This window comes from Aythya fuligula, chromosome 31, assembly GCF_009819795.1.
Source record: "Aythya fuligula isolate bAytFul2 chromosome 31, bAytFul2.pri, whole genome shotgun sequence".
Lineage (NCBI taxonomy): Eukaryota > Metazoa > Chordata > Aves > Anseriformes > Anatidae > Aythya > Aythya fuligula.
This window is the reverse complement of record NC_045589.1, coordinates 1077330-1090938: the sequence shown is the minus strand read 5'-3', so window position 1 is coordinate 1090938 and position 13609 is coordinate 1077330. Positions and strand designations below refer to the sequence as shown.

The window sequence follows — 13609 nt, the reverse complement described above, 5'->3', positions numbered from 1 at the left end:
GGAACCCAGACTGCCCTCCCAGCTCCTGCTGGTGGATCCCCACAGCCTTCCAGCTCTTTCCCAGTAGGCTTCTCTGCTGCAGGCTGGGAGGTGCTTTTGGTAGTGGGATGGTGGGCTGGAACACCTATTGGAGCATCTATTTAATCCGTTTGGGTCAGTTGTCCTGGCTGTGTGCCATGGCATTGTCCTGCATACCCCCAACCTACATGTTGTGGGGACAGTATGAGAGATGGAGAACCCATTGGTATGGTTCAGCAGTAAGTGAAACACTGCTCTGTTAACAACACTGCTTTGGTCTCAAATGCAAAACTCAGCTCCAGAGTTTAGGGATTGTATTTTACCTTCCAAGTTTAGGAACTGGGCAAGGTCTTAAAGGGAGGCTTGTGAGTTCTGCTTTGGGTAGACAGTCAGTGTTTAGGGTATAAGCTAGATTTTTGGTTAGGGTTTTATTATGTACCTTGTTACGGGATGATATCTGGCAATATAATTCAAGGCATTAAGACCTAGGGATTAGCAAGAGCAATATGTTAAGACTAAAGGTAAAAAGTAATTTGTTTGGGGTTTGACTTCAAGGTAGGAAATGAGTTGGGGTTTAGAGTAATGGATTCCTTTCAGGGTGAGGGAGAGCATTAGTACTAGGTTAGCACTAGGTTTTTCAGGTTGCTGGTTAGAAATTTTGCCAAGGCCCAACATGATTGCTTTCCCAGTGAGTGTTGCAGAAGCATCAGCCTTACCTGAACCCCTATCACCTCTTCAAAATCTTTCCTTTCTCTTAGCCAAGTCCCTCTTCTCTCACCAAGGTCTTGCACCTTTACTCTCCTGGATTTCCCTTGGCCTCCTATACGTGTCACCCTCTTGGGGGCAGCTTTCTGAAGGTCTTTGTGACCTCAGAGGCTCTGCCTCCTTGCTGTTGGCCAGCCAGCTGCTGGGACACAAGTGACGTCACAGCCAGCATCCACAGGGCTACAAGGAGCTGTTGTGATCAGGAGGCCTCTTTCCAGGTCCCCCAGGAGCAGTGGGTGCAGGGGATGCCCTGCACAATCCTTTGGGTACTCTGTCTGCCAACCAGCTCATGCTTCAGAAGACCTCGCACAAATCCAGACTCACATTTCCCCATGTAGCCTTTGCAAGTCCAGAGCATGCTGAAGTAAATGGCCACCTCTCTGTAGGAAAGTGATTCAAGAACTGACTATATATTTTAGAAAAATGTTGAGAACTCTTCAGAGGAGTTGCTGTGAAAGTCATGATGACTAGCATTGGTCATATTCATATGCAGTGAACAAAGGCCCAGCCCAGACTGCTCTGTGGTTCCCCTCTCTCTCCCAGGAGGCCAGCCCAGCCCACTCCCTCCCCAGCTCTCCCCAACCCAGCCCAGCAGAGAAGTCCTGTGGAGGAATGGTTAAGTGAAGTAGGTCATGTGAATGTTGAGCAACTAGGAGGTCGCGAGCTAAAAAAGTATCGAACGCAGCTCATATGAGTCTGAGAAAGTACGTAACGTCTGGGAGCTAATCAGGCACAAGGACACGATATCCGTTGGAGGTTTGGGAAAGTACTAACTGTGTTATTTCGGTTGATGGGAGTGAGAAACTAGCTGATAAAATAGAGAAATGCACTAACCAATCATGAGCTTAGCTTTTGCAATATGTATGAGCTAATTATATTGAATTAGATAAAAGACAACTGAGCTATCCAATAAATCGAAGTTCACTGATCACTCATATTGAGCGTCTGTGTCTTCCTTCCGTCGGACAACAAATGTCCTCGCAACAAAAGTCCAGGCTGGGCTGGCCCAAAGCTGCAAATGAAGCAGGGGAGGTCACTGGCAGTGTCTCTGCTGCTGCAATCTGCACGAGAAAAACCCTACCGATCCACCTTCCCAGACAGCCTGCACTCCCCCCTGGACCAGAGCCACTTCCCAGCACAGCACAGCACCACACTGCTGGCCCTGGGGTTCCTCAGGCAGCACCATTGTACACACACAGCACCCTACTCTGCTCCCAGGACACCCCATATCCCACCATAGACTTGCCCTAGCCCAGCATGATTGGGCTGGCCTGAGCAGCCATTCCTACAGCCCCTTGCCCATACTGCCCACAGCCCCCCCAGCTGGCGGTGCTGCCCTGCAGAGCGAAGGGGACTGTGGTGTGTGGGGCTGTGAGGCACTCTGCAGGGTCGTGCTGGCAGGCTGTGAAGGCAGAGCTAACTGGTGTGGGGGGCACTGCCACTGACTGCCTCCCACACAAGTGGGTCTTTGGCCATGGAGAGTGCGCCTTCTTCAGAGTCAGAGACTCGAATAAATTCATTGAAGGGACCCACAAGCATTATCAAGTCCAACCCATTTCCAATGTGAGGAGAAGTTTTGGGGTGATTCACTAGATCCAGGCTATGAAATTTCACTGGTTGAATAAGTAATAATTTTCCCAGTCCCTTTCCCATTGCCTTGTGTTGCAGAGCTCTCCTTTGTCTGTGGAACACAAATAATGATCATATTTCTCTCTGGACATCTGTATCATCTTATCATCATTAGTAGACATCTTATCATCAGTAAAACAAAGTAAGAGTAAAAATAAAAGGAAAACAAAATGAAAACTGTATCTCGGTCTGTAACGAGTCGCATTATCAGTGATATGCAGAGGACAGTAACTATATTGCTTCTGAAAAACACCCAGACATCACTTTCCACACAGCATCCTTCAGCACCTGATTCCTCATGCTGTAGATGAGGGGGTTCACTGCTGGAGTCAACACTGAGTACAGAACTGCCAGTAGAATATTCGGGGATGATGAGGACATGGATGGGGGTCTCAAGTAGGCAAATGTGCCAGTGCTGATGTACAGGGACACTATGGCAAGGTGAGGAAGGCAAGTGGAAAAGGCTTTGTGCCGTCCAGGCTCAGAGGATATCCTCAGCACAGCCCTGAAGATCTGCACGTAGGAGTAAGGAATGAAGAGAAAACACATTAAAAGTGAACATGCAGTAAAAACAATAATCCCAACTTCTCTGAGGTAGGCATCTGAGCACGAGAGCTTGAGGATCTGGGGAATTTCACAGAAGAACTGGTTCACAGCGTTGCCTTGGCAGAATGGTAGCGAAAATGTATTGGCAGTGTGCAGCACAGCATTGAGAAACCCACTACCCCAGGCAGCTGCTGCCATGTTGACACAGGTTTTACCACATATGATGGTCCTGTAGTGCAGGGGTTTGCAGATGGCAACATAGCGGTCATAGGCCATGACGGTGAGAAGAGAAAACTCTGCTGGAATAAAGACAGCAAACATAAAGACCTGGGCAGCACATCCCGGTAAGGAGATGGTCCTGGTGTCCCAGAGGGAGCTGGCCATGGCTTTGGGGACAGTGGTGGAGATGGAGCCCAGGTCAAGGAGGGCAAGGTTGAGGAGGAGGAAGTACATGGGGGTGTGGAGGCTGGTGGTCGCAGGCTACAGGCATGTGAGGATGAGGCCGTTGCCCAGGAGGGCAGCCAGGTAGATGCCCAGGAAGAGCACAAAGTGCAGGAGCTGCAGCTTCGCGTGTGTCTGCAAATGGCAGGAGAAGGAACTTCTGTGGGGAAGCTGCTGTTGGACATTTGTTTGCATCTGGGCATGGTTGCCTGTCCATGGAGGAATAGAAGAGTGACATGTTAGAGAGACTTTTCTAAGCAAAAACTAAACCTTATTTCAAAAAATACATCCTTCACCAAGGACTGTATTCCTCACTGCATCTTCATCTGAAGAAGACCTTGCTCCTGCCTGGAGCTCTGCATCTGTCTGCCTAAGGGTGCCACAGAGACCATGCAGATCCTCTTTAGACTCAGCAAGAGTTAGTACTGCCGAACAGTATATAGTAAAGAGCACCAGGAATGGATCTCAGACATCTGCTGGCCAGAGGCATCTCCCTCCTTACACGTGCTGAGAGGGAGTTCCAACAATCCCACAAAAAACAAGGAAGGTTGTGTTGGTGCTCTCTGTAAGCTAAAGAGTGTGGAGTGAAATTGTGAGGCTCCTCAGACCTAGAGGTCCCTTTCAGTATAATGCTCTATTAGTTTCAGTCCCTTGTATAATCCTGTCAACAGCATTATCATACCCCTGACTGCCCTCCAAAGCAGGAAGTTGAAAGCAGAGACCTCAGAGAGTGCCTTTCCTTCAGGCATGGCAGGTGTTGTTCTTCCCTTTCAAGAATTCAAAAATACTCTAGATTAAGCTCCCATGGTAATTACAGGAGATAGAGAAGAGTGGTGAGTAGTTCAAATCATAGAATCATAGAATATCTCATGTTGGAAGGGACCCACAAGGATCACATCCAACTCCTGGCACCACACGGGTCTACCTAAAATTTTAGACCATGTGACTGAGTGCACAGTCCAAATGCTTTTTAAACTCTGACAGGCTTGGTGCACTGACTACTCCCCTGGGGAACTAGTGAGGTGTCCAACCACTGTTCTGTACTTGTATGCTGCTCACCTGGGATCCTCACTAAAAGTCTTTTATTCTTCTTCCTCACACCCCTTGGGATGTGGGACCCCACAATTTCAAGACAGTGACTGCCAGGGCTGACACGGATCATCACATCCCTGACCAGCTCTTTCTGGCATGCAGGTATCATATCCAGGTTTGTGTTTACTCTGTTGGCCCACCTGGCAGCTGGACCTAGAAACTATTTCAAGACGCTCTAGAAAGTACCTGTACTGTTTCCACAGAGCTCTGTTCCCCTTCTGGAAAATGGCAGGAATGATAAAAAGCCCTCAGGGAGACCCACTCATACATCCAGAGACTTCTTTGGGGTGCTTAACAATGACTATGTCCACTTGGTCGCCCTGGCTGCAGGTTCTTTTTCTCCCACCATGCTATCCCTTCTCTGCCCCCTTCTCTGATTGGCACCTACAAGGGCTCACAGAACTTTTCACAATGTCACATAAAGGAGCTCCATATATCCAAGCAGCTTCAATGAGGAAATCTAACTCTGGATCATTCCAGCCTGTCTGTCCTGAAGTCTGCATCCACCCACTGAAGGATCCCATAGCTGCATGTGCTGTCCCACCACGCCTTGGCAGTGACTCCATGGATGTCAGAAATCACAGGCTGCAGCTTGTTCTGATCTGTGCTCCTGGCTGAGGGTGTCGGTACATCTTTGGGCTGTCACATCTCAGCTGTTGGACGATGCCAAACTCTGCCTGCTGTCTGCAATGACAACGAGAAACAGAGCTGGGATGAGCAGCTCTAGCAAGAAATGGGTTTGCTTTCGGTCTATGTCTGCATCCCCTGTGGGCCATTGGTGGAGGTTATGCAGCTCTCCAAGAATCTCAAGGTACTGCTGAGAGGCACACTCTGAAAATGGTTGGTCTGTTCCTTGACAGATACATAAAAGGATAAGTAAAGGATGGAGGAGAGAGAAAGGAGTTTGAGAGCACAGGCACATGAGTGGAGTGTCCTACATCTACTAAAGGGGCCTTACTGAGACATCTTGATAGATTGGAATGGTGGTCTGTCACCTACCATTTAAAATTTAACAAGAACTAATGCCAGATGCTGCACATCAGACAGTGTATTCCTGGACATACATATAGATTGGGGGATAAGTGGATGGAACATAACCCTGCAGAAAGAGATCTGGGGGCTGTGGTTCATGGTAAGCTCAGGATGAGTTAAAAATGTTCCCTGCAGTGACCATGGTCGAGTTGATCCTGCAGGAGGGCAGCATAGCTGACAAATAGCAAGCTCACAACTCTGGTCTTTGGGAGAGCAGTCTTTGGCCTCTTCAATATCTGCTCGGAAGAACACTGTGGGATAAGATCCTGGAGAAAAGAGCAGTCCAACAAAGATTGTTAATATTCCAGGATAACCTCCTACAACATCGATAACAGTACATCCCAGGAAAGATGAAATCAGGCAAAAATGGCAAGAGGCCTGCATGGATGAACCAGGAGATCCAGGCCAAACTCCAACCCAGAAAAGAAGCATAGCAACACTGGAACAGATAACATGAGAGGAATACAGAGGCCTTGTGTGGGCATGTAGGGATGAATATCGGAAAGCTAAAACCTGACTCTAACGGAATTTGTCCACAGATGTCTACGGCAATAAGAAGGGCTTCTGGAAGTACATAGGTGACAAAAGAAAGGTTCTGGAATATGTGGATCCACTGCTGAATGAGGCCCAGGATCTGTTGACACAGGACAGGGAAAAGACAAGAGGTGCTGAGTTCCTTCTTCACCTCAATCAGTACAGGCAAGGCTGCCCTTTGAGAATCCCAGGTCACAAAGAAAGGGGAAAGTCTGGGGCAAGGAAGATGTACACTTGGTGGGAGTGGGTCAGATCAGGGCATACTAGACCAAATGGGATACACAAGTCTATGGGAGCTGATGGGATTCACCCATGAGAGCAGAGGGAGCTGGCTGATGTCCTTGCAAGGTCACTCTCTTGGTCATCTGGGATCAGTCCTGCTGACCAGGAGAAGCACCCCAAGACTGGAGGAAGGCATATGTACTTCCTAGCTGCAAGAAGGGCAAGGATGAGAGCCCAGGGAAGTACAGGGTGTTCAGGCTCCACTCCATCCCTGTGAAGACGATGGAGCAGTTCATCCTGGAACCCATTTCCAGGCTCAGGAAAGACAAGAAAATCATCTGGAGCAGCTGGGACATCTTCATATAGGGGAGTCCACGCTTGACCAATTTGGATATGAAATGTCCATGCTGAAATGACTGGCCTGGCAGAAGAAGGCCGAGCAGTGGTTATAGATCTCCTCTGACTTCAGTAAGGTTTTGTAGTGGACTAACCTGGAAGTAGCTAAGCACCACACAGCAGCTAGTTTGGTCCCCCCACCCAGTGGGTCTAAAAGTGAGAAAGCTTGTGGGCTGAGATAAAGAGAGTTTAATAAGTAAAGCAAGAGCTCTGAACACATGCAAAGTAAAATGAAAATAAAATAAAATAATGAAATGAAATGAAATGAAATAAAGTAAAATAAAATAAAATAAAATAAATAAAATAAAATAAAATAAAATAAAATAAAATAAAATAAAATAAAATAAAATAAAATAAAATAAAATAAAATAAATGTAATAAAAAGAACTCGTTATTCTCTACTTGTCATTGACGAGCAGAAGTTCAGCCATTTGCAGGAAAACCATGTTTCATCAAGTGTAACCATTAGTTGCAAAGGAGGATGTAATATTTCTCAATATTCCTCACACCATGAATAAAAGAAAAATACAGACTTTTTTAGTGTTTCTTCAATAGCTCAATAAATGCCTATCTTTTTATTTCTGTCTCAGCTCAGCATAATAGACACATCAGCTTAGTAGAGCAGGTCCAGAGCAAGGCTACAAAATCTTTCAGTGGGTTAGAGCAGGTCTGTTACGTAGAGAGGCTGGGAGAACTGGGGTTTGTCAAGATGGAAAAGAGAAGGCTCCAGGGAGACCTTACAGCAACCTTCCATTACCTAATACGGGCCTACAGAAAATCTGGGGAGGGACATTTTATCAGGGAATGTAGTGACAGGACAAGAGGTAATGGCTATAAAACTAAAAGAGAAAAGTTTTAGATTAGATATTAGACATTCACTTACTGATGAACCACGTAAGCACAGCATCAAGGTTTTCTGTTTCTCATACTGCCCCCCATGACATGTGGGTTGAGAGCGTGCAAGATATTGTGTTGGGACACAGTCAGAAAAGCTAACGCAAAGAGATCAAATTGCTGTTCTCCACCATTCAGCCCCCCCTGCAGCCCACTACCCCACTACCAAAAGCATGCCATGGACAGCAAACATACCTTCTGTAAAGAGAGGCTGAGAGAGTTAGGATTGCTTAGTATCGAGAAGACAAGAATCCATGAGAAATTATTGTAGGTTTCTAGTACATAAAGAAGACCTGCCCATGTGTGTAGTGATGAAGTGAAGGGAAGCAGAATGAGGAGAGGAGAGGAGAGGAGAGGAGAGGAGAGGAGAGGAGAGGAGAGGAGAGGAGAGGAGAGTAGAGGAGAGGAGAGGAGAGGAGAGGAGAGGAGAGGAGAGGAGAGGAGAGGAGAGGAGAGGAGAGGAGAGGAGAGGAGAGGAGAGGAGAGGAGAGGAGAGGAGAGGAGAGGAGAGGAGAGGAGAGGAGAGGAGAGGAGAGGAGAGAGAGAAGAGAGAGGAAGAGAAGAGAAGAGAGAGAAGAGAAGAGAAGAGAAGAGAAGAGAAGAGAAGAGAAGAGAAGAGAAGAGAAGAGAAGAGAAGAGAAGAGAAGAGAAGAGAAGAGAAGAGAAGAGAAGAGAAGAGAAGAGAAGAGAAGAGAAGAGAAGAGAAGAGAAGAGAAGAGAAGAGAAGAGAAGAGAAGAGAAGAGAAGAGAAGAGAAGAGAAGAGAAGAGAAGAGAAGAGAAGAGAAGAGCTAGGGATCAGGTGGGTGTAAATTTCTGTTCTGAACTGGACTGCTGGTGAACAAGGTGCCCAAACTCCATTTTACACTGTCAGGCACACTGTCATTCAGGTGACAGGGCTGTTAAATGAGGTGCCTCATTCTTCATTCACCACATGGAATAGTAATTTCTGTGCAGGAGGAGTGGGTTTTCCTCAGAGAAGTCTACCTTACTTGTCACTTTTATCTTCTCCTAGTGCAGACGTGCATGCCCTGAGGCAGCAAATGTCCAACAGCACTTTCCCCATTGAGTTCCTCCTTCTGGCATTCACAGACACGCGTGAGCTGCAGCTCCTGCACTTCGGGCTCTTCCTGGGCATTTACCTGGCTGCCCTCCTGGGAAACGGCCTCATCCTCACAGCCATAGCCTGCGACCACCGCCTCCACACCCCCATGTACTTCTTCCTCCTCAACCTCGCCCTCCTCGACCTGGGATCCATCTCCACCACTGTCCCCAAAGCCATGGCCAATTCCCTGTGGGACACCAGGGCCATTTCCTGCACAGGTTGTGCTACCCAAACCTTTCTGTTAGTCTTTTTCATCTCAGCAGAATTTTATCTTCTCACCATCATGGCTTATGACCGCTACATTGCCATCTGCAAACCTCTGCACTATGGAACAATAATGGACAGCAGAACTTGTGTCAACATAGTAGCAGCTGCCTGGGGCAGTGGTTTTCTCAACACTGTCCTGCACACTGCCAATACCTTTTCCCTCCCACTCTGCCAAGGCAATGCTGTGGACCAGTTCTTCTGTGAAATTCCCCAGATCCTCAAGCTCTCCTGCTCAGATGCCTACCTCAGAGAAGTTGGGCTTGTTGCGGTTAGTGCTGTTTTAGCATTTGGATGTTTTGTTTTCCTTGTGCTGTCCTATGTACAGATCTTCAGGGCTGTCCTGAGGATTGCCCCAGAGCATGACCAGCACAAAGCCTTTTCCACTTGCCTCCCTCACCTGGCCGTGGTCTCACTGTTTCTCAGCACTGTCTTTTTTGCCTACCTGAAGCCCCCTTCCATGTCCTCCTCCTCCCTGAATCTTGTTCTGGCAGTTTTGTACTCAGTGGTGCCTCCAGCAGTGAACCCCCTCATCTACAGCATGAGGAACCAGGAGCTGAAGGATGCAGTGTGGAACCTCATGACTGTTTTTCAGAAGTGACAAATTGTCTATCTTCCTTCTCATATCACTCATAATATAACTCATTACAGGTGAGATGTATTTTTATTTTTTTTCTCATTTTGCTTTTCATTTCTTGTGGTAATATTGTCCAAAAAGAAATTATTTTTTCATCTTCTTCCATGTAAACACCCACCTGTCTTGAATGACTCTGAGACGTGGTGGAAACAAGGTGTATTTAAAGTGTGTTTGAGATATATTTAAATAAAAGGAAGGACCTGCAGTGACTTGCTTGTCTGAGATCCTTCCTCAGACATCTGTGGTGGAGCTGCAGGGGCACTTGGCTGTGTGCAGAGAGTCCTGGCACAGGAGCACTGCCAGGGATCCCCAGGGCTTGGTCTTTCCTGTCCACAGGCAGGGTCAGGCCAGGGGCATGTCTCTAACACAGCTGGCTCCGTACCAGCATTTCCAGCATAAAAGGGCATCTGCTTGGGGCAGTGCCTGAAGGCTCAGCTCTTCTCCCAAAGCTGCTGTCATGGATATTGCAAAGGAATGGAATTGAAGGAGGCTCCTTGCTTTGTTTGATTCCTTGTGGGCTTATGAGGATGAGATCAGCTGATCACCCAGGATCAGCTTTTAGGCAGGGAGGGCTGATTCTGGTATTGCCTGCATGGATATGGTGACTCTACCAGCCTGTGTCCACAGCATGCAGTAGGTGTGAAGGCAGGCAGGCATCTTTCTAGAGGGAAGTGGAAGCTGCCAGAAGTGCCCAGGGAATCATCAGGGACAGTGTGTGTCAAGGAATCAGCAGGGCATGGAGCCCACAGAGCATGAGCATATCCAGGATAGAGCCACCCAGAGATACTATGCAAGATCTGGGATGGAACAGGCAAAGGAGAGCTCTGCAACTCCAGGGAAGACAGCAGGCATAGGGAAAGAAGTCTGCTGAGTTATTTGTTACACCTCTGGTGAAATTTCATAGACTGGATCTAGTAAACCACACAAAACCATCCCTTGACATTGGAAATTGTTGCCTTCAGGGGGCAGTGGCAACCTGGTTCAGGAATGGCACGGCGACCAACCCCAGGCCACTCAGTCCATCGGCTCACAGACACCAATGTGGTGGATGGCAAATGGCGCTTATTATTGAGTCACATGGTGTTATATAGCCGAGGCCCACAACGTCACTTCCGCTTGCTTATGTCACAGACCACGCGCTACTGTCCATCAAGGGAGGGGCTCCACCTTTCCGTACAGCACGACATCTTCCGGCCACCAGACCCTAACTACCCACATTTCCCCCCTCCCTATGCACAACCAAATTAGCTAAAATATAACCATCTAAAAAACAGTTCTGAAAACAATCTTAAGAGGCAGACATCATAACTTAAATAAAAAACATAAGGCACAATAACCAGGAGAAAACTAGGAGGTAACTGGTAATCCTGAGTAAATACACTCTTAAAGTAGTTGTTGGTGTTCTACCAACATAATGTAAACTTTCTCTAACCGACTTTTAACAAACGACACAAGCTTATTTAGTATACAAGGTCCAAAGATTAGATCACACAAAGGCATTGCAGCCCCCCACCCACGGAGGCCGCTTCGCTGTTGTCTGGGTTCTGCCAGTGTGGAACTCTCAGGCTTAGACAGGACGCTTGCCGACTTATTGGCTTCTCTTGTCACCGGGGTATACGGATTACGGGGGTGTCCGATGATCCGTTCCTGTGAACAGAAACTCAGTTTTCATTAGTTTTATTCTGAAGGTCTGGTTTGATGGACTTAAGCGTACACCATTTGACCCTGCCATCTTTTTTGACTGCAGCATACCCTCGCCCTGTCAGAACTAATTTCCACCCTTGTTCCCATTCTCCCAGCTCATTTCTAACTATAACTGACGGGCCTTCTTCAAGCGCTCGAGAATTTTCGCACTCGCGATTTCAAACCCCTTTGTTTTTAGTTTCTGAGACTGTTGACACTAGCTGGTCCACTTGACTTCCTGACGGCGCAGTGATCAGGATATCGTCCATGTATTGGATGATAGTCGTGGTCGGATCACTGTGCCGAACTGGCACCAGCGCCTGATCCACTGTGTTCTGGCAGATAGTAGGCAAGCTGATCATTCCTTGAGGCAGCACTTTCCATTGGAAGCGTAAGTTGGGGTGTTGGCTGTTTGGAAACACGACAGAGAAAGTAAACCGCTCCTTGTCTTCTTCATGTAGAGGTATCGAGAAAAAACAGTCCTTAATATCAAGGACGGCACAAGGTTGCCCCTCCGGTATCATAGAGTTCACAGGCAACAACATTTGGACAGGACCCATTGGCTGCTACGACTGGGCCTTTTGCCTCCACAGGCAGTGATGAAGAGTCGACCGCTGCCTGGAGACGATCTACAAATTGTGTAAAGCTCTCACTTTCACTTTGTTTTATTGTTGACCATGGCGATGGTTTGGCAATAACTCTAGAGGCTGTCCGAATAGTTTCTCTGGCCGCACGAGTAGTTGCCATAACTTCGTGGGCCCACAGGCCCTGGGCTTGCGCCTGGGGGGTGATCATTGTTGGGTCCATACCCATTAGCCGCTGCAGGCTAGAGCCATATAGTGGGTGATCCACCCCAGTTACTTGGGCCAGTTGTCTCGTACAGTTGTCCTCCCACTCTTGTTTAAAAACGATCATCCCTGCCCCATCAAAAATCAGTCTACAAGTTTGTTTTATATCAAACGGGAGCATATCGTCTCCCCCAAAAACACCATCTATGAGGGTGGAGACCATTGCAGAATTAAGTCCTTTATCTGCGATGGCTTTAACAATCGCTTGTACAACCTTAGGGTTTATTGGTCTGTCACCAGGACCGGGAACGCTAGCGTGGCCGATGGAGCCCAGTCAGCACACGCAATCTTAATTTTCCTCCAATCCGTGAGAGGAATTTCTCCCCCTCGCGGTGCAGCTTTATTTTGGATGGGGATGTTTTTGTTTTTGACTCCATCTGTCCCCATTTCCTCCTCCTCCTCCGAATTTGAATCGGTATCTGATCCGGAGTTGGAGCTTGACTGACTTGTCACCTCCGAGTTCCGGTACGCTCCCGTCGAGTTCTGGCCCCACCCACCACCCTTGCGGGCGGGCTGTTCTTTCCCTTGTGGCTCACCCCGCCGCCTTCTCGGTGAGGCGTTTGCCCCACAAGAGCATTTTTTCGGATGGACGTTCAGATTGGCTCTCTGCCCCCCTCTCTCGCGCTTCTACCTCCTCCCCGGTCGCCCCCACAGCCATTCTCTTTCTCGTTCTCCTCCTCCCATTTGCACGTGTTAGTTAAACCTAGCACTTCTTTGCCGTTCCCGCTGGAGGCATCTTCGCCCCACCCTTCGTCTTCTAGTTCGGCGCTGTATTGGGGCGTATATGGCTGTGGTCTCTCCCAGATTTCCTCAGACTCTGGTTCCCCACCGGCGCCCCTGGCTTCCTCAGCTGACCCACCCCATAGCTTCCGTAATTTTGATACGACCTTCACAAGGATTTCCATCTTCCTTGTTGGTCCGGGAGCGTCCTCCCTGCCGGGCTGGTCCCGCCACTCCAGCCACCCTTCACCCGAATCCAGGAGTTTTCCCGTGTTTCGGCACTACTCGTTGCCTTCAGGGGGCAGTGGCGACCTGGTTCAGGAACGGCACGGCAACCAACCCCAGGCCGCTCGGTCCATCGGCTCACAGACACCAATGTGGTGGATGGCAAATGGCGTTTATTGTTGAGTCACATGGTGTTATATAGCCGAGGCCCATAACGTCACTTCCGCTTGCTTATGTCACAGACCACGCGCTACTGCCCGTCAAAGGAGGGGCTCCACCTTTCCGTACAGCACGACATCTTCTGGACGCCAGACCCTAACTACCCACAGGGTGTCCAGAGAAGAGCCCAGCCCAGACCCTGCTCTGCTGGTCCTCCCTGTCTCTCCCAGGAGGCCAGCCCAGCTCAGCCCATCCCCAACTCTCCACACCTCCTTCTCCTTTCCCCAGCCCAGCCCAGCCCAGAAGAGCAGCCCAGGCTGGGAAGGCCCCAAAGCAGCAAATGGAGGAGTGGAGGGCAGTGGCAGTGTCTCTGCTGCTGAAATTTGCAGGAAATTCCCTTC

The 13609-nt window shown here is 48.5% G+C and overlaps 2 protein-coding genes across 2 annotated transcripts in view; both read left to right on the top strand.

Moving 5' to 3' along the window:
* LOC116500141 (antigen WC1.1-like) overlaps positions 1-13609 on the top strand; it is a 301922-nt gene that overhangs the window by 6533 nt on the left and 281780 nt on the right. The window lies entirely within an intron of this gene.
* On the top strand, positions 8611-9537 carry LOC116500112 (olfactory receptor 14C36-like). The gene has a single exon (XM_032205028.1). It carries the CDS (start codon positions 8611-8613, stop codon positions 9535-9537), a length of 927 nt encoding a protein of 308 aa, XP_032060919.1.